This window comes from Pelophylax lessonae, assembly GCF_965119305.1.
Source record: "Pelophylax lessonae genome assembly, chromosome: 2".
NCBI classification, from domain to species: domain Eukaryota; kingdom Metazoa; phylum Chordata; class Amphibia; order Anura; family Ranidae; genus Pelophylax; species Pelophylax lessonae.
In genome coordinates this window covers 670,398,773-670,420,310 of record NC_138769.1, presented here as the reverse complement: position 1 = coordinate 670,420,310, position 21,538 = coordinate 670,398,773, and the positions used below count along the sequence as shown (strand labels likewise).

At 40.0% G+C, this 21,538-nt stretch overlaps 1 protein-coding gene across 1 annotated transcript; it reads right to left on the bottom strand.

Moving 5' to 3' along the window:
* Window positions 1–15,333: 15,333 nt before the first annotated feature.
* LOC309545981 (matrix metalloproteinase-18-like) lies at window positions 15,334–20,926 on the bottom strand. Its single transcript, XM_082245446.1, has 10 exons — window positions 20,751–20,926; window positions 19,817–20,061; window positions 18,947–19,095; window positions 18,732–18,857; window positions 18,368–18,529; window positions 18,144–18,258; window positions 17,482–17,615; window positions 17,108–17,267; window positions 16,693–16,796; window positions 15,334–15,503 (listed from the first exon to the last, which is right to left on the bottom strand). Exons 1-10 carry the CDS (start codon window positions 20,850–20,852, stop codon window positions 15,352–15,354), a joined length of 1,449 nt encoding a protein of 482 aa, XP_082101572.1. The 5' UTR covers window positions 20,853–20,926; the 3' UTR covers window positions 15,334–15,351.
* Between the last annotated feature and the right edge of the window lie 612 nt (window positions 20,927–21,538).

Sequence of the window (21,538 nt, the reverse complement as noted above, 5' to 3'; positions counted from 1 at the left end):
GAGGGATGAGCTGATGGAAGAATTAAAAGTTCAGTTGTTTGGTGGAGGTGGGATAGGCTTCCCTGAAGAGATGAGTTTTTAGGGATTGCCTAAAGGTGGCCAAATTAGGAGATAGCCAGACATATTGCTGTAGACAGTTCCAGAGGATGGCAGAGGCTCTGAAGAAGTCCAGGAGATGTGCATTGGAGGAGGAGACAAGAGAGCCGAAGAGCAAGAGGTCTTAGGAAGAGCAGAAAGGACAGTTTGAATGATATTTAGAGACAAGATTGGTAGCTCAGGCAGGGTTGTGAATAGCTTTGTATGTATTTTAAATGGAACAGAGGTGAGTATGTGTTATCACAAGTCTACGGCCATGTGCTGTGTAGCAGAGTTGCTCCAGGCAGATCCAGAAGTAAGATGAACCCTGGATAGTGAAACCCCTGTTGCTGTATCACTGGGGCTAGTGAGAGGGCACTGCTGTCATTAACCTATTGGTGCTAGCAGAGACTGAATACCTAGGGATTGGCCATCTAACTTGTAGCATTATTTACTGCATTACCAAACACACAATTAATCAGCACAAACAACCAAATATACACTCGATGACCACTATTAGCCTGGTAGCCCTAAAACCATAACACACTTAGACTTATAAAATATAAAAAAACAATGCTGCAGATCAGCATGCAGTTTATATGGAAAGTTCCATGTCTCATGAGAATGAATTGTAATGTAATCATTTCTTGTTCACCTTCTTGATAAATGGGCTTAATAAAGGCAAAACCTGATGGTCTGGAGAATACAGTTTATTGATAAAAATCATCCCAGCATGATGACCAATAATACCAATAAGTCAATGAAAAAAGTTAAGGCACACAAGCAGAGTTTGTGCTGATTAAAAGACGCAACAGCTGTAAAGAGAGCAGTGAGACAGACCTGGATGGATCACTTCATGCCAATTCCTTGCCAGGGGGATAGGTATGTTGCTAAAGTGCCAAACTGGTGTGGGAACCACAGGGGTCGGGAAACCACCACAATGGAAGGAGAGGTACCGCCAGGACAGTGGACTACTGTCAGCTCAAAAGCGGAAGGAAAGGTACCGCCGAGACAGCGGGTTGCTGTCAGCTTTGGAGTGGGAGCTTCCCCGGCCTTATGTCAATCCTGGATGCATTCATTTATCATTTTTGCTAATTATTTTGTCCATTTGTTGTTTTTGTTCTAGGTTTTTATATTATTAAATGTACTTTTTTTTTCTCAATATGAATTTAGTTAATGATTTAGACTAAATAAATATATGATATATATAATAAATTGTTACAGCTCTGGTATTCCCCGACAAGGGAAACTCAGAGCAAAAGGGATCATACTCAGAAAAAAAACACTCTTAACACTCTTCACAATGCTAGATGTGTAATAAATAGTATTCCAAATTTAAAACCACCACATTCAAGATAGTATGAGGCAGATATGCGTAAGGTCTTTTTAAAACTTGAGGATGCCAGGAAATCTGAATGCGTTCAGTGGTGGGATAAATCTTTTTTAATGAAATATATTACTTCTCATATACCCCCAGAGGTCTATAGATCAAGAAACAATGCAATTTCTTAGATCCTGAGCTTCAGAAAGAATAGCACTCACTTGCAAAATTTTGCAGTAAAAAATTGATGCAAGTCATCTTAAAAAAAAGAGAGAGGAAGTTACAACATATGCGTAATATTATACACACTAGGCTTGAGTCAGCCAACATGTATCAGTTCTCATACCTTTTTAAACAAATTGTCACAAGTTTGAACAAATAATCTTTAAAAAATTTCAAAAGGGGCTCATTTTCACCAAACTCAAATTCAAAAGAGATCAGGCGATTTTTAGCGGGACTGCAACATTGGGGCGGACAGGTCGGACCCCTAACTGACATTTTTGACACTTTTGGGGGGACCAGTGACCCTACTACAGTAATCAGTGCTAACATTATGTACTGTTACTGTAATAATTACACTGGCAGGGAAGGGTTTAATACTGTGGGTGATCAAGGGGTTAAATGTGAGCCTAGGGGAGTGATTCTAACTGTGGGGGGGTGGGGCTTGTGAAATGATCACAGAGACCTGTAATCCTACATAGAAGGATCACAGGCACTCTGTGATCATTCCAGAGATAAGAACGGCCTGGTGTGTTTACAATAGATGACCGTCCTTCTCTCTCAGCGGGGGAATGATCGTGGGTGTCAGGCGGCAATCGGAGCCGCCTGCCCCGTGCTTCTGAGTTCCCACTGCCGAGTGGGGGCAGGAGCACGCAGGTGCGCGCTTGCCCTCTAGCTGCAGGCGCGTGACCGACGTATACCTAGGTCGGTTTGCACAGGAGGAGCTGCCTGCCGCAGTATAACTGCGGCGGGCAGTCCTTAAGGTGGCATACTGCCTCTACCTCTCCATCCCTGATTGGGGACACCACACAGGTGAGGCCTATATGCACAATTACAATGACAAGCCAACAGGATATAAAATAGGGATGTTTTACATCCCCCCCACTGGTGGTCAGTAAGGATGATCGAACTTTTGAAAAGTTCGGTTCGACCAGAACACCCGAATTTTCCAAAAGTTCGGTTCGGATTTCAGAACCCCATAGAAATCAATGGGACCCGAACTTTGGTAATCAAAAAACACCATTTTGAAGCCCTAAAACCCAATAAATGCCCCTAAAAAGTGCCTAGGGTTCTGGGTCATGCCCCATTAACTATTAATCACACAAAAAAAGTTCTTAGAAATTGTCATTTTTGATAAAAAAGCCAATTATTGAAAAAATTAAAAAAAAAAAGAGAGATTTTTTTATTTTTACTTTGGATTTAGTATCTGGTGGGTCTAAAAGGTGTGCATGTGAATTTTCAGCTCTGTAGCATGTCCAGAACCATGAAAAAAAAAGATAATTTTTCAGTAGAACAGGGATGTGGGTCGGGACCCTCCTTTAACTTTAACACCTATATGATCTTTTTTTCTGGTTCTGGACATGCTACAGAGCTGAAACTTCACAGGTACACCTTTTAGACCCCCCCCAGACACAAAATCACACAAAAAAGTTCTTAAAAATTGTCATTTTTGATAAAAAAGCCAATTATTGAAAAATTAAAAAAAAAAGAGATTTTTTTAATTTTTACTTTGGATTTCAGATCTGGGGGGTCTAAAAAGTGTACATGTGAAGTTTCAGCTCTGTAGCATGTCCAGAACCAGAAGAAAAAAGATTGTTTGTATTAGAAAACTTTCTGACAGGGGGTTTGCTTCGCTCCTGTAACACCTTGCCGGTTTAATAGAAGGCATTTTTTTGGGATCTTTGCAGTCAGGAAAAACATCTGAACTTGTGTATAGTGGTACTGTGCACAAGTTCAGATGTTTTGCCTGCCTCCAAAACCCCCCAAAAAATGCCACCAAAAACACACCTGGGCATTTTTTTTTTGACGCTAGCGTTTTTTTGGCATTTTTTGGGGTTCTTTTGAGGCAGGCAAAACATCTGAACATGTGTATAGGGGGTATATATACACATATATGTCTGAATATATACCCCTAGACATATATAGGTGTGATAGTAGCAGAAATATATTACTGTAAATGATTTCATTAGCGCAAGCATTTATTTCTGCTACTATCACACCTATATATGGTCTAGGGGTATATATTCAGACATATATGTCTATATATACCCCCTATACACATGTTCAGATGTCATGTCTGACATCAAACATGTCCTCAAAAAAGCACTGGCAGTGGCAGCCCCTGCAGCATAAAAAAATGCTTGGCTGGTGAGAAGCCATATGGGTGTGCCGAAGCTTTTCAGAAAAATGATCTTTTCTCTATAGCGGTCACCCTGCTATGGAAGGGTTTTGTCACCCTGCCATAGCAGTCACTGCCAGTTAACCCTACACTACACTACGGTCCCCTTACACTTAACACTTTCCCTACAGAAACTAAATTTTTGAAGCTAACTTAAGTGTAAAGGAGCATTTTGGGCGGTTCTGGTTGCCGAATTCCGAACTTTTTGGGCAAAAAGTTCTAAATTCGGCCGAACCTCGAACACCCAATGTTTGGGCCGAACCGATGGTGGACCCGAACCGTTCGATCATCCCTAGTGGTCAGTCCTCGACTGGTTCCTAAAGGGATTGGATGGTACAAGGGGGTCAGTGCAGGTACATGTACAGTGTTTCAGGTTGTCTTTATGTTTTTAACACACCAATACCTCTCCCCTCTTTTCCTGCTATATCTCTCCCCCTTCTCCCTTTTTTTTTTCTTTTCTTTCTCTCCCATTCAGACTGGCTCTCCTCTTTATAGCGGTCCTCATGAGTGATTTGCCTCTGCACATCACTGTGATTACACATAACATTCTTATTTTTGGCAATCCTGGCTCCTTTTTTTTTGCTAGATGTGCCTCATTATAAGCTCCTACCTGGAATCTTCACCGCTTCCTCTTCCATGCTTCTTAGACTATCCTCTATTTTTTGAGAGGTTAGTTACTGCTGCCCGGATAAACTTTTGCTTTACATCTATATATTGACACAGTTAAAAATGCAGTGAGTATGATATGTGGCCTCCATGTTCCATATATATTAAAATTCATGTTTTCTTGAATATTCAGTTTGTACTTCTTTCTTGTTGAATTTAATAATAATTTATGTATATTGTATCTCATAGCCAAAATATGTTTGCGCTCTGAATCAGTTTACATTTTGAAACACGTCGGGATGTCTACATGCTGCAAGACTTGCCAGTTCTTCTACTTCGTGAGACTGACTACATGCTTTAGACCATGATATATAAAACCATGTTGACCAAGGGGGCTAGATAAATTTGCCCCAAGGCTGTCCTTTGACAATCGGGTGGGTATATTCCAATGTAGAAAGCCCCTTTACTTGACATGTCAGTTCATCACACATGGACAGTCGTCTTTTCAGGACTCAGCAGGGGCTTCCTACACCATTAAAAAATGTATTACAAGTTTTACCGAGAACATGTTATATGGCTTAGGGTGTCCTTGCAACTTGCTATATATTGAATGTACCAAAAGGACCCTCCGCAAAATAATTAGGGACCACCACAGATTGATTATGGCTGGTTCTCCTGACTGTAGTGTCCCTCGACATTTTGTCCAGAGGCATTACAATATCTGACCTCAAGGTTTTTTCTTTTTATTCCATTGAATTTACCTGAAAATGAGAGGTTTCTGAAGGTATGCAGTCAAGAGACCTACTGGATATATAAGCTTAATAGTTGATCTCCAGGGGGTCTCAATGAAGACATGGAGCTACACATGATACTGTAAATTAATTTAGGAGATTTTATGAAAAATGTATATAGTTGATATTTACATTGATCAATACATAATATAATATATACTGTAAATTTTTTATACATTTTTCTAATCAATGTATTATAAATATTGTGGATACACATTAGTGCACACTCAGTTTTGATAGCATCCCTTGTTAGGCTACTATTTATTGATATATGTTTTTGCTAGAGGACACAGTTAGTGATGGAGGCCTGAGTGTGCGGCCTAGAGAGAGAGCGGAGCCCATCCTCAGTGGTGCGGATGCTGGAAGTCGCAGGGAGGTGACAGATCCAGTTGAGCTGAGTGCAGAGCGGGTGAAGCTGAACTGACTGACTGGAACAGCGAGAGCCAAACATTCCCAGTGGCACAGTATCGTGAGGAGACATCCCGCCTGGGGGCCGGATAGTCACATGTGGACACTGCTGTGTGAAAGAGTGCCTGGTGGCATCTGTAATCGCAATTATAAACCTCCATCCACCATACACTGACTGCAGATAGGATTTCATACACACCACTACATTGGGATTACAAATATCACCCTGAAGAGTGATAAAGATCTCCAACTGCTGGCAAAGATTCTGCAAGGCCTTGCTAGAGCAGGAACTTTATTACTTACAATTCTTAAAGGGGACTCATTGACATAATGCTAGATTCTTATTAGGTAAACATGAGGTATTGCCAGTTCTGATTTTAGAAGAGGTTAAGCAGTGTTCATGGTTAATACATTCAGTAATAGTCCGGACAGTTAAAGCTAATAGTTCTTTCAGTCACTCTTACTCATTGAATATAACACTTTGTTGATTAAGTATTTATTCTTGCAGTGTCGGTCTTTTGAGCTCCCTTGTAATAAGTGGGGTTTAATGGAGTGACACTGCAAACTCTGTTATTACAGAATCCTATTTGTTCTTATTACGTTGTTTGATTTACCTTTTATCTCAGTAAACAGTCAGACTTGTATCTTATTGTGTCAGTGTATTTTGGGATACTTCTCAGGGTCAGCTGAGTGCAGAGGAACTTCCACTAACCAGCAGCCCTCAAGGGGGTCGTGCTCCATATATATATATATATACTGTATATATATATATATATATATATATATATATATATACAGTCAGGTCCATAAATATTGGGACATCAACACAATTCTAATCTTTTTGGGTCTATATACCACCACAATGGATTTGAAATGAAACAAACACGATGTGCTTTAACTGCAGACTTTCAGCTTTAATTTGAGGGTATTTACATCCAAATCAGGTGAACAGTGTAGGAATTACAACAGTTTGTATATGTGCCTCCCACTTTTTAAGGGACCAAAAGTAATGGGACAGATTAACAATCGTAAATCAAACTTTCACTTTTTTAATACTTGGTTGCAAATGCTTTGCAGTCAATTACAGCCTGAAGTCTGGAACGCATAGACATCACCATATGCTGGGTTTCATCCCTGGTGATGCTCTGCCAGGCCTCTCCTGCAACTGTCTTCAGTTCCTGCTTGTTCTTGGGGCATTTTCCCTTTAGTTTTATCTTCAGCAAGTGAAATGCATGCTCAATCTGATTCAGGTCAGGTGATTGACTGGGCCATTGCATAACATTCCACTTCTTTCCCTTAAAAAACTCTTTGGTTGCTTTCGCAGTATGCTTCGGGTCATTGTCCATCTGCACTGTGAAGTGCCGTCCAATGAGTTCTGAAGCATTTGGCTGAATATGAGCAGATAATATTGTCCGAAACACTTCAGAATTCATCCTGCTGCTTTTGTCAGCAGTCACATCATCAATAAATACAAGAGAATCAGTTTCATTGGCAGCCATACATACCCACGCCATGACACTACCACCACCATGCTTCACTGATGAGGTGGTATGCTTTGGATCATGAGTAGTTCCTTTCCTTCTCCATACTCTTCTCTTCCCATCACTCTGGTATAAGTTGATCTTGGTCTCATCTGTCCATAGGATGTTGTTCCAGAACTGTGAAGGCTTTTTTAGATGTTGTTTGGCAAACTCTAATAAGGCCTTCCTGTTTTTGAGGCTCACCAATGGTTTACATCTTGTGGTGAACTCTCTGTATTCACTCTGGTGAAGTCTTCTCTTGATTGTTGACTTTGACACACATACAGCAACCTCCTGTAGAATGTTCTTGATCGGGCCAACTGTTGTGAAGGGTGTTTTCTTCACCAGGGAAAGAATTCTTCGGTCATCCACCGCAGTTGTTTTCCGTGGTCTTCCGGGTCTTTTGGTGTTGCTGATCTCACCGTTGCGTTCTTTTTAAGGATGTTCCAAACAGTTGATTTGGCCTAATGTTTTTGCTATCTCTCCGATGAGTTTGTTTTGTTTTTTTCAGCCTAATAATGGCTTGCTTCACTGATAGTGACAGCTCTTTGGATCTCATATTGAGAGTTGACAGCAACAGATTCCAAATGCAATTAACACACTTGAAATGAACTCTGGACCTTTTATCTGCTCCTTGTAAATGGGATAATGACGGAATAACACACACCTGGCCATGGAACAGCTGAGCAGCCAATTGTCCCATTACTTTTGGTCCCTTAAAAAGTGGGAGGCACATATACAAACTGGTTATGGCATCGACTCGAACATTGGCTGTTCGCTCGTTCGTCGAACAAATGGGCTTCTTCGTGGGAACTTCGAGTTCCCGCATTATCATGGACTCTCTGACTTCTGAATTCCAATAAATAAATCACTGGTTGGTGGAATTGAACTCACAGCTCTTATCATTGCAAGTCTTGTATCCTACAACCTACACCACCAAGCCCGCTTAAGCTGAGTCCACTCTCTCTAACTTTTATATCATCCACTGTGTGTAGGGTGCGATAGGAGTTAGTTAGTTAGGCAGGGAAAGTGTGCACAATCTATCGATACTTGATGGTGGCGTAGCTGGTAGAATACCAGACCTGCAATTGTGATGGTTGTGAGGTTGAATCCCTCGGCCAGCAGGTGATTTGTAAGGGGAATTTTATAATTAATAATACATTGCTAGCAGGGAGAGAAATTTTTGCTTTTTAGTATGTTGAGATCAGATAGTGCAGTGTATACCACAAAGTTATATATATATATATATATATATATATATATATATATATGTATATATATATATATATATATATAGGCATTTCATTTTATATCAGTTTATATCAGTATTGCTGAAAAAAACGGCGTGGGGTCCCCCCCAGTCCGTACCAGGCCCCTCGGGTCTGGTTTGGATTTTAAGGGGAACCCTGCGCCAAAATTAAAAAAAATGGCTTGGGGTTCCCCCTAAAATCCATACCAGACCCTTATTTGAGCACGCAGCCTGGCTGGCCAGGATGGGGGTATGGGCGAGTGAGCCACATGCCCTCAACATGGGGGGGTGGGTGCCCCAAAGCACCTTGCCCCAATGTTGATGGGGACAGGGGTCTCTTCCCCACAACCCTGGGTGGTGGTTGTCTGGTTCTTTAACAAGGGGACCCCCAGATCCTACCCCCCATGTGAATTGATATTGGGTACATGGTACCCCTACCCATTCACCAAAAAAGTGTACAAAAAAAAATAATGGCAAAAGCCAGTTTTGGAAAAGTCTTTTATTAACCGCTTCCATACAGAGCAGTTAGACCCCCTTCCTGCCCAGACCAATTTTCAGCTTTCAGCACTCTCACACTTTGAATGACAATTGCTCAGTCAGGCTACACTGTAACCAAACAAAATTTTTATCATTTTTTTCACACAAATAGAGCTTTCTTTTGGTGGTATTTGATCACAACTGGGGTTTTTTTTTCCCGTGATATAAGCAAAAAAGAGCAAAAATTTTGCAAAAAAAACACTTTTTTTTAGTTTCTATTATAAAATTTTGCAAAAAATTAATTTTTCTTCATACATTTGGGCCAAAATTTATACTGCAACATATCTCTGGTAAAATTAACCCAAATTAGTGTATATTATTTAGTCTGTGTGAAAGTTATTGAGTCTAGAAGCTATGGTACCAATTACTGAAAATTGATCACACCAGATGTACTGATGGCCTATCTCCTTTCTTGAGGCCCTGAAATGTCAGGACAGTACAAATACCCCCCAAATGACCCTTTTTTGTAAAGTAGACAGTCCAAGGTATTTAGTAAGAGGCATGGTGAGTTTTTTGAAGTTATAATTTTTTCCCACAATTCTTGGGAAAATGAAGAAAACATTTTTTTTTCTTTTTTTTTCCCAAAACGTTGTCAATTTATAAGCTATTTCTAACACATAGCATGTACACAGCAAAAATGACACCCCAAAATTCATTCTGCTACTCCTTCTGAGTATGGTGATACCACATGTGTGAGACTTTTACACAGCCTGGCCACAAAAAGAGACTCCACGTCCAAGTAGCACCATAAGGCGTTTTAGGAGCATAAATACACATAAAACTTTCTTACTACCTATCACACTTTTCAAGGCCCTAGAGCACCAATACAATGGAAAAGTCCACAAAATGACCCCATTTTGGAAAGCAAACACTCCAACGTATATTCTATGAGGCATTATGGGTCCTTTGAACATGTCATTTTTTTCCACACGTTTTTGGAAAATGTGGGGAAAAAATAAAAACTTTTTTTTTTTACACAAAGTTGTAAATTTATAGAATATTCCTAACACATAGCATGTACATATCAAAAATGACACCCCAAAATACATTCTGCCACTCCTCCTGAGTATGGCAATACCACATGTGTGAGACTTTTTCACAGCCTAGCCATATAGAGGGGCCGAACATCCAAGGAGCATCATCATGCATCCTAGCCACTTGCCTAGGCCTATTTTTGACATTTGGTGTTTACAAGCTAAAATCAGTTGTTTTTGCTAGAAAACTACTTAGAACCCCAAAACATTATATTTTTTTTTTAGCAGAGACCCTAGAGAATAAAATGGAGATTATTGCAATATTTTTTATCACACCGTATTTGCGCAGCGGTCTTCCAAACGCAATTTTTTGGGAAAAAAATCACTTTTTTTAATTAAAAAATAAGAAAACAGTAAAGTTAGCCCAATTGTTTTCCATAATGTGAAAGATAATGTTACGCCGAGTAAATAGATACCCAACATGTCATGCTTCAAAATTGCGCACGCTCACAGAATGGTGACAAACTTTGGTACTTAAAAATCCCCATAGGCGACATTTTAAAAATTTCTACAGGTTGCTATCTTAGAGTTACAGAGGAGGTCTAGGGCTCAAATTATTGCTCTTGCTCTAACGATCGCGACGATACCTCACATGTGTAGTTTGAACACTGTTTACATATGTGGGCGGGGTTTCCGTATGCGTTCGCTTCTGCGCGCGAGCTCGCGGGGACAGGGCGCTTTAATTTTTTTTTTTTTTTTTTTACTATTTATTTTATTTATTATTTTTTATTTTTACACTGTTTTTTTAAAAAAAAAAATGATCATTTTTATTTCTGTTACAAGAAATGTAAACATTACTTGTAATAGAAAAAGGCACGACAGGACCTCTTTTTTGTGAGATCTGGGGTCAAAAAGTCCTCAGATCTCACAAGTACACTAAAAGATAGAAAAAATAAAAAAAAAAAAATAAAAAAAAAATTAAATAAAATGAAAAAAAAAGGGACCTTTAAACTGGTTGCTAGGCAATGACGTTTGCCGTAGCTCCAGTCCTCCAAGACCATAGAGTCAAGTGAGGGCAAGCTTGCCCTCACTCGACATCCTGTCTGTGAGGATCTGGGACCGGATCGTTTTCCCCGCTGCCGGCGGGTCCGGTAAACGGGGAAAAGGACCAGAATGCAGCGGGAGGGGGGGGGGCACCTCTTCCGCCACCCCGGAAGGGTGATCCCGCGGCGAATCCGCCGCTGGGACCACCCTTATCGGAAAGCCAACCGTCCACCGTTTAAAAAAATACCAGGGTTATGGCAGCTATCTGCTGCCATAACACCGGTATTTAGGTTTAAACGGAGGACGTATATAAACCTTTTTGGACTTGGACATGGTGGCTGTATGAAGGGTGACAGGTACTCGGGTACTTTGCTGGGCAGGTGACAGGTACTCTGGTACTGATGAGCAAGTGGCAGGTACTTGAGTACTCCGATAGGCAGGTGACAGGTACTCGGGTACTCTTATGGGCAGGTGACAGGCAGGTGATAGGTACTGATGAGTAGTACTGATACTGATAGGTGATACTGATACTGTACTGATGATGGGTACGGATGATCAGTACTGATACTAATAGGTGATAGGTACTGATGGGTACTGATGAGTACTGATGGGTAATGATGAGCAGGTGGCAAGTACTCGGGTACTTCAGGTGTCAGGTACTCTGATGAGCAGGTGGAAGGTACTCGGGTACTCTGTTGGGTAGGTGACAGGTACTTGGGTACTCTGATGGGTAGGTGACAGGTACTCGGGTACTCCGATGACGGGTACTCAAAGTACCAGAGTACCTGTCGTCAGAGTACCCGAGTACCTGTCGTCAGAGTACCCGAGTACCTGTCATCAGAGTACCCGAGTACCTGTCATCAGAGTACCCGAGTACCCGTCATCAGAGTATCCGAGTACCCGTCATCAGCGTACCCGAGTACCTGTCATCAGAGTACCTGAGTACCTGTCATCAGAGTACCCGAGTACCCATCATCAGAGTACCCGAGTACCTGTCACCAGCCCATCAGAGTACCTGTCATCAGAGTACCCGAGTACCTGTCACCAGCCCATCAGAGTACCTGTCATCAGAGTACCCGAGTACCTGTCATCAGCCCATCAGAGTACCCGAGTACCTGTCATCAGAGTACCCGAGTACCTGTCATCAGCCCATCAGAGTACCCGAGTACCTGTCATCAGAGTACCTGATGGGCTGGTGACAGGTACTCGGGTACTTTGATGGGCTAGTGACAGGTGCTCTTTATTGGGGGGGGGCAATCAGTGTGTTTGGGGTGCACTGTACTTGGTAACTAGCTGTTACCACAATCTCCTCCTCACACAGGATCAGTGTGTGAGGAGGAGAACACGGTGACAGCTAGTTACCGTGTTCTCTGATGACATTTGTGACCGGCTGGGATTGGACACAGCCGGTCACGTGGTAAAGAGCCAATTTCATTGGCTCTTTACCTAGATCGGGGATCGACTCTGTCCGAGGGACGAGCCTCGTCCCCGATCGCCGCGCTGCGCGCCCCCGGGGGCGCGCATTAAGGAAGGAACGAGCGGCTCGCGCTGGAGCCGCTCATGTGATCGGCTGTGATTGACACAGCCGATCACGTGGTAAACAGCCAATTTCATTGGCTGTTTACCTTGATCGGGGTTGGGCTCAGTCCGAGGGACGAGCCTCACCCCCGATCGCCGCGCTGCGCGCCCCCGGGGGCGCGCAGTAGCGGGGAGATCCGGGCGCCGTCATATGACGTCCGCCCGGATCGAGAAAGGATTTGTGCCGACGTCATTTGACATGACGCGGTACGGAAGGGGTTAAAAAGTAAAAAAATACTGTCCCCCGATGATCAGTCGCCCATCCGTCCGAAAAATAGAAAAAAAAAAAAGAAGCTCCTGCTTCTCCGCTCGCTTCCCACGGAATGAGCTGTTTTGATTTTGACAGCTCTTATATAGTGACCTGACATCACAAACCATCCCACAATGCACTGTTCAGGTGCAGTGAATAAATTACTGACGTCAGTAATTTATTCACTACACCTAAGCAATGGATTATGGGGCGACGTCAGAGCCCTATAAAAGGGCTGTCAAACTCAGATAGAAGTTAGTTAGCCAGATAGAGTGCAAGGTTCATCAGCTGGTTCAGTGGCTTAGTTGGTAGAATAATGGTCTTGCAAACGAAAGGCTGTGAGTTTGAATGCCCAGGCCAGTGGATGATTAATATTAATTTTGGATTTTAATTAAAACCTATTAATTGTCCCGCCCCTTCTGAAGTGACGTCAGTAATTTTTTCATTGCAACTGAGCAGTGGATTATGGGGCTCTGGTGATGTCAGAGCCCTATAAAAGAGCTGTCAAACTCAGATAGAGAATTGTTAGGCAGAGAGAGTCTTAGGTTACTCAGCTGCCTCGGTGGCATAGCTGTTAGAGTGAGAGGCTGTGGGTTTGAATCCTTGGCCAGCAGGTGATTAATAGTCACTTACATTTAAGCCCTAAAATGAGGACTTGTGATTTTTCATGCTCGCTAGAACGTTTCCCCTGTTCGAGATGTTCTGGTGCGAACCGAACAGGGGGTGTTCGTCTCATCACTAATTACCAGGTTTTTTAGCTGCCTAGAACTCCATTTTATGCTGCTATAGCCTAGTGAACATATTGTCTAGTGAACAGTGATCAAACTAATCTTTTAATTACTCATTTATGTGCATACTGCTATTTATTGCAAAACGTATATTGGGTTAATTTACCATTAACCAGTCTGATGTTTGCTTTTTGATACTGAACTTTAGTTGTGTGCAGGGTATCTTTATTTTTGCTCCTAGTAGCAGTGCAGTATCTATTTGCTTAACCTGGTATGTCAGTGGGACTGAGGTTGTTCTCAGAGTCGAGACAGAAGAACCAAGAACCCAATCTACCAAGCAGCTCCTACTGGGTAGCTATGACATGTGGCTGTCAATTGAGGATTGGCCGAAATCATATCAGTTAAAAAGTGTTTTAGGCATTCATTCCAGTCTTCCTGAATCAATGATGGATTATCATCTTGTCACTTCTGGTAGAGAGAAGTCAACCTGAATATTAGCAGTAGTTAGCCCAAGGTATAGGGAGGGGAGTTGATTTATTTAGTTTTCAGTTAATCGCAAACCTTCTATAGGGTCAGAGTTTAATGTTATCTGAGCAGGAAATTATGGACCTACTGCCTCTCTCACCTGTAAAACGTTGAAAAACATGGAATTGGGTAGTTGGAAGGAGGCTTTAAGTGTCTCATAATCTCACAGGAAGTCCTGTGGCATGAGATATTTTAGAGTTTTTATTCCATTGCTAGCTCAAAGTTGAGGGTCCTTAATATTACGTAAATGGGGAAAAGTGAGATTCTTCCAAAGAAGAGTGTGCAGAACAGAATCTTCAGCTTCATATCTTGCTCTAGCCTGTCTCCAGACTGTAAGAATAATTTTCAGTGGAGTGGTAAATGACAGGGTTAGAGCGAGGGCCTATAAAGGGCAGGTTGCTCATTTTTTAGTATGATCCCAAAAGTGCAGCTTCGAAAGTTACTGCTGTATTGTCTCGGGGATGGGTGAAGAGCACCAGAGCACTGTAACCAGGACTCCAGCCAAGTAATAGGTTAGAAAATTAGGGAAAACCGGTGCTATCTTTAGTAACAGGTGATTGTAAGGCAAACCTAAAACAGAAGTATGGCCAAAGCTTTTTTTTGGCCATATTTCTCTTGTGGTTTACAGGAGTGTACTTATTTCTGAACTCCTGTGACCCAGATTTATCCAAAATGGTCCAGCAATGGTTCAGGCTCTGCAGGGATCCATACTTTAGGGTCGGAAACATGCCACTGAAAGCCTAAGCCAGCTGCTTCTGGCCCGTCTGACGCTCCAGTGAGTGCTTGATAGACAGAGTGGAGGGCCCGCTGCTCAGTAAAGACAGAGAACTGAGCGACCAGTGGTCATGTGATCACTTGGTTTTCAGTCTTAGAACCGGCTTGGGACAGCTGCAGCATTGGAAGGATGCTGCAATTATATACAGTAAGTGACTATATGTGTTTATTTTTTTTCCATTTCCCAAACTTCTCCTCTTACTGATCTAGGAGTCTTTTCTGCCCATAAAATAAAGAAATCATTTGTCAGTTTTGCCAAAAAAGGTTTTTGGTAATGGGACAGCAGTTTGTTGGAAAAAATAACAGAATTTTGGTAGAAAAAACATTTTAAGAAGGTTTACCGGACCTACTGGGGTTAAAGGAAGAGACTTCCATGTTGTGCATCTACGGGCCAGATGGCCTAATAGGGGGTTAAGATGTAAATCAATTATTTACCCCATGCTATATAGTAAAGAACAAAAAGTTGTACTTATATCGTACAAAATTTATTTTATAAACATCTTTTATAAAATATTATAATAATTTATAAGTTAAACAAATAAATGCAAATATGACAAAGGCAGTAGACATAAATTATTTTATAAGAGCTTTCTTTGGGCTGACCACTCTGTTGGTAATCACATTTCCACATTTCAGCCAGCTGTTGCTCTTCAGTAAACGGGTGACTCTCTTTTTAGCGGTGCTGAATTCGTACTGACGGGTAGCATCAAAGAAATAAAGCAGTCCTGAAAAGAAAAAAAAATATTTTGTTTTATCTATATTTTCCTCCTTAAAAAAAAAAAAATTAAGTAATTTCATTTTGGAGAATGGGTAACATGACCCCCCCCCCCCCCACACACACACACACACACACACACTTTATAAAAAAGTAGAGGGTAGGTGGCAATGGACGACATGGATGAGCGAATCTGGGATGGAGGAACTTGACTGGCCTGCACAGAGTCCTGACCTCAACCCGATAGAACACCTTTGGAATGAATTCAAAAGGAGACTGCGAGCCAGACCTTCTAGTCCACATCAGTGCCTAACCTCACAAATGCACTTCTGGAAGAATGGTCAAACATTCCCATAGAAACTCTCCTAAACCTTGTGGACAGCCTTCCCAGAAGAGTTGAAGCTGTTATAGCTGCAAGGGTTGGCCCAACTCAATACTGAACCCTACGGACTAAGACTGGGATGCCATTAAAGTTAATGTGTATATTAAGGCAGGCGTCCCAATACTTTTGGTAATATAGTGTACTTGGAACTTGTTGCTTTGCCCTGCATGGCTAAAAGCATGGGTTTGTTTTATGGTGCACGTAATCAAAAGATCCATCATCCTTTTTACAGGAAATGAGTTACACACAATTGCACAAATCTTTTGTTTTCCTCCTGAGTTTGTACTTTGAACTACTTTAACACACTGACGAGTAAATATCCCTCTATGTGCCGGTTCACATTTATGCAATCACAGAGATCGCATGTAATTCGGAGCGCACTGCTCCTAAAATTACATGCGATGTCTGTGCGGTGCAAATTCAGCCATACAGCGCAATCGCACTGAACGCGCACAGGACCCTTTTTTTGGTCCGCAGCAGAATTAGATTGCATGGTGGTTCACACTAGTGCGATCCGATTCTGTGCGAACTCTGAGATCGCACTGCGATATGTGATCTGATCTGGGGGTGTCCTAAACTTTGAATTGACACCCCCGGCATATCGCATATGGCAGTGTGAACTGCATGTGCTGCGGATGCGATGCGGGAACACGCTGTATATTCGCAGCATTCCCGCATCGCATAAATGTGAACCGGCACTTAAACTTTAAATTCATCTTGTTTTCTTGCTGAATGTTTTCAAAGATGTGTTTATTTTATTGGTCTGACTCCTAAGGGGTCCCTAAATAAAATACAATTTTCTACTACATTTACTTACCATCCTTTTGGAAAGCAGCATGAACCCTATTTCCAACACCAGCAAAGCCATCAATTATTTTCTTTGGAGTTACAGAATCCATTGTCTGCTTTTCTTCATCAAAACTAAAAGGAAATACAGACAGGTTAGAAGAAACGATTTGATTTTCCAACATTTGTATGACTTATTGTGAAGTTATTCACTCTCAAAGGTCCCTAAAGATGAAAATTATTTTCTTCCAAATGCTTATAGATGCAGAGGTGAATTAGCTCAGTGCTTTTACTCCTTGTTTAGAATATATAAGTACTTTAGTGTGCATGATCTTGGCACATGTTAACTTTAAATACTATATCATTTTATTTTATCCTTACCAAGTAACACCAATTAAAATCCTTTCATTAATTTTAGATAAAAGTGTCATATAAACTGGTCTTACCTCCAGAATTTGTCATCTACAAAGAAGTAGGTCTTTTCTGTGTTTTCATCATGGACTGCAGCGTCAATTCTCCTAACAGTTCTGGGAAAGCCCAAGTCATAGATGCTTTTCGGTGAATCCTTTGTGACTTCATAACCATTAATAACCCAATATTTAGCACCTAATAAAAAAAATAAATAAATATTGGGTTAAATAAAATATAACAATCTATTTACTAGCAACAACAACAACAAAAAACAATACTTTATACATTCCAGAATCTGTTTAGGCATGCAATGTGACCAACAGGGGCACACAAAAAGATGTTATCTACTAACAACTAAATAGGTTATACTATTTCCACGAAATTCCACATACAAATAAGAAGTACACACCTTTGAAGACAATGACTTTGTCCTTTTCTTTGTACTCGTAAGCAGCTTGAATGTGATTTGGAAGGGTAGGCCAAAATGATTTGATTAAAGGATGCTCGGCCGGTAAATTCGGAGTAATCTGGCGCCAAAAGGTTCTAGAAATACAAAAGAGTTAAATAATTATTCTTTGTATATCTTTAGTGTTAATCTAAGACTATTGCATTAACATGACCTCACTACATTTATTTTTATTCCTCTCTGTTTCTTAGTTACATTGTTTACAGAGGTCATTATTATGTAGCCTAGCACTGTTCCTCATGTTGCTAATATCTCTTTATAAAGCACATTTTCAAGCCCTTTGAGTTGTGACAATGGGCTTATAGCCTCAAGTGGTGACCAAACAGCAAAAACTATGTGTGACATTATCAAATTTATAAATGATATGAGCTGTCTATTGCCCTTTTTCGTCTTAGTGATACTAGGGAGAAGCTATTTTATATTATGTAACTGCATATAATTTGTCATGACTCTTTAAAAACACTCTCTTCTGTTTTTTGATTATTGCATTTCACATAAAAATGATCACTCTAATGGTCATCTATTATGTAAAACGGCATAAATTCTCATTAAAGGATAATAAAAAAAGAAAAAAAAAAGAAAATTCATTTAAGTTTAAAGCTTACTTGTTGGTGAAGAATAATATCTCTCCCCGCAAAGTTGTCACAGCATCAAAAGTGATTGCCTGGCAGGAAGAGGGAGTGCTTGGTGGTTGGGGTTCTACTGGGGCTTCGCTGGCTCCTGTAATAAAGTACCAAGGTTAAATGGTATGCCACAGCAACCTTCTATAAATTGTAGAATCATCCATTCTCTTCCTAATAGAATCTGGTAGTGATTTCCTTTCTCTTACCATAGAGTGACTGAATTCCTCTAACGTCATCGTCAGGCAGGTGGAATTCACTGGGTTCGGTGAAGTGGTAGGTTGGGTACATGAGGGCGCTGGGATCGTTAGAGTGAAAGAGACCCAAGGAATGGCCAAATTCATGTGCAGCCACAAGGAACAAGTTATAACCTTAAATTAAATAATTAAAACAAATTAGAATGGACACTGTAAACGATTGTACTGTAGCTGTATCATATCTAAGCAGGGACACCATACAACGACTATAGTTATCATACTCTTAAGTAAAGAAAATAATTTTTCATTTAATAACTATAATCTTACAATGATTATAAATATTTTGTATATTACTAAACAGAGAAACAAAACTCACCTCTAGATCCACTAGTCCATGTTTCATCTTCATCAAAGTGAGCATCTCCTCCAATTCCATTACTTGGAGCAAAAGCATGTGCCAGAGTTCCATGTGGACCATCAAATGGATAGTAGTCATTGTGCGCTGTAAAAAAAGAAAATAGAAAATGTATCTCTCTATGTGTTATAAAGGTTTACAGTCTGATATGGCATGCCATTGACTTATGAACATACCTAGTGCTGCAAATGAGATCTCAATATCGGCAACAGTGTTGTAAATTCGAGTAAAGGTCAGGGGGGTCACATCACTCCAAACCTGGAAGGCTCTCTGGATAGCTGTATCCACCTCAGCAGCGGGCATGTCCGGTGTGTAATTTACTATTCTAAATAAAGAAATCAGATTGTTCTATTATTTCAAATTCTTTGTAAAGGAACATTACCATATAACCACACATTGTCCTATATAATTAATGTGCTAGTTACTATCAGAATGGTTTTCATGCAGTATGTGTAGAGCATCCAGTATTACCAATCAACTGTTTTATATTATGTAACCTTTCAGTCTGATGGAGGCTGGTGTCAGTGTGCTTTGCAGGTGTACAAACTTACTTGAGAGGGCCATATTCAGGAAAGCCATTAAAGTCAACCTAATAGAATCATTGTCTGGTTGGTATTTTTTTATTGAGTATACTGCTGTAGAAATTTCTCCTAATTTCCTCTCCAAGAGATACAACAGGAAGTGAGGGGAAATCTCTTAAGTGTGGGGAGATTTCCTTCTTTCATATATCCATCCAAACAGCTGTCCCCATTGGAAGATTTTCCCTCTATTACTGTTCAGATGTCAACTTTAAAATATTTATTGACCATGACTATCAATACAGGGAGAGTGAATTTCCCCAGCAGTGTAATAAGCAGCCATAAAAAACCTGAAAGAGTTACTAAAACTAAACCTCCCCATCCCAAATAAAACCAAACGATTTCGGCTGGAGATACATTTATGAGATAAACATTCCTTATGTTAATTCACAATTATTATGTTATCCTCCCGAACCCTACCTATACGTTACTGTCTATAAAGGTAACACAATAGAATTTGTTTTTTACCTGTATGTTAGATCTCTCTTTTTCCATCCGGAGTTTCCTGGGAATATGCTGTATTCACCCACATCTTCAAACCCACACCTGGGTTGCTGCATCATTTCCATAGTTTCCGAGTCAAGACTTCCCGTCACTTCCAAACCAAAGAACTCCTGCATCTGGCGAATCTTCTCTGAAAATTGACTGGTAGTTTTCTTCCTGGACTGGCGCACCCCATCTGTCTTAAGGTTGTAGTATTTTTTTAAATAATCCTGTAGATTTGAAAAAAAAAAGAAATCTCTGTTATTTTATCTTTGTATTTTTGAGGGATTCAGGAGGAAATATGAAGAATGTATGGATAAAACAGGAAGACATCATTAAAATGGAACATCATTAAAGATTCATCCAACATTGTGCAAAAGATTGACATATGTTATAATATAAATGACATTGATTGTTTGGTTAAGGTCACATTCACTGCTTTATAAATACGTCCCTTTGCGGGTTTTTTAATGTTCTTCTAAAGTGGTTCTAATTGAATAAATGAAATCTCCATTGGCTCTTTGTGCTATATTAAGGGGTAACATTTTAAACACATAGAAAGTCTGTACATTTTGGTCAGAATTGTCTAGTAGATGTTCACTAAGGGTATATTAAAGAGGAACTCTCGACCTCCCCCAATTATTTTTTTCCCTTGATTACAAGGGGAATGCTTGTTAATCATCTAGTAAAAAAAAAGAAAATGGAGAAGAGGAAACGTAATTTTAAGGGTGAGCATCCCTTTGAAGGGGCATTCATTGTACAGCACTAAAAAGTACGACTTGCCCTGATCACTTATACTGATGATAAGAAATACAATAGAAACAAGGTTTATAAATACATTGCCAAGATGAACTTGATCCCTTTCATTTGGATACATAAAAAAACAGATAGGGCTATACTTTCCCTTTAATATACTCACTTCAGCAAACTTGGCGTTCTCTTCGTTGTCCTGTGAAGTTTCAGCTGGAAAAGCTGAGCAGTATGCTACTGAAAGTAGCACGATGAGAAACAAGCTTTTCATTTCTGGAAGTCTTATGATCCCTCAGGGTTCTCAAAAGTTTCTGATTTCTGATGATTTTCTTAGTCCCAGGCTTGTCCTTTTATACCATACCTGGAATCATGAGCCAGTGTACAGAAAGTGACTCACCATTTACAACTTCCGCCAATCACAGCAAAATATAAACTTCATTCTCTGACAACAAGTTATGACAAAGTGCAAACTAAGTAAAGCCCACTCTTGTGCAACATTTTTTCTTTATACATGATTAATGATCAGGAAGAGGTTTTGGTGTGAAGCTTACAAATAGGAACTTGTGGTCAATTAGCTATAATTTTCACAAAGTTTAAAAAATAGAATTAAATAGTAAATAATAGTGAATTAGATTAAAAAAATAGAAAATTCCAAATAATATTGATAATTATAATACAAAAGATGTTTAAATTACGGTAAAAATAATGCGAAACCGATGCTACTACTATTATTACTACAAATAATAATAATAATTATACTAATAATAATAATAATAATAATAATAATAATAATAATAATACTTATTATTATTATTATTATTAGTATTATTATTATTAATAATAATAACAATAATAATAATTAATATTATTATTATTACTATTGTTATAAACTTATAATCTTTTGCTCAGTTATTTTATCTTTTTAGGACAGTATGATGTAAGCAAGATGACGTTTTG

Excerpts from the sequence above, each read along its gene's own strand:
- LOC309545981 (XM_082245446.1), bottom strand. The coding sequence starts at position 20,852 with ATGAAAAGCTTGTTTCTCATCGTGCTACTTTCAGTAGCATACTGCTCA. Across the intron at positions 20,062-20,750 it reads AGAACGCCAAGTTTGCTGAA|GATTATTTAAAAAAATACTA; the intron begins GTGAGTATATTA and ends TCAAATCTACAG. Across the intron at positions 18,530-18,731 it reads ATGGACTAGTGGATCTAGAG|GTTATAACTTGTTCCTTGTG; the intron begins GTGAGTTTTGTT and ends ATTTAATTTAAG.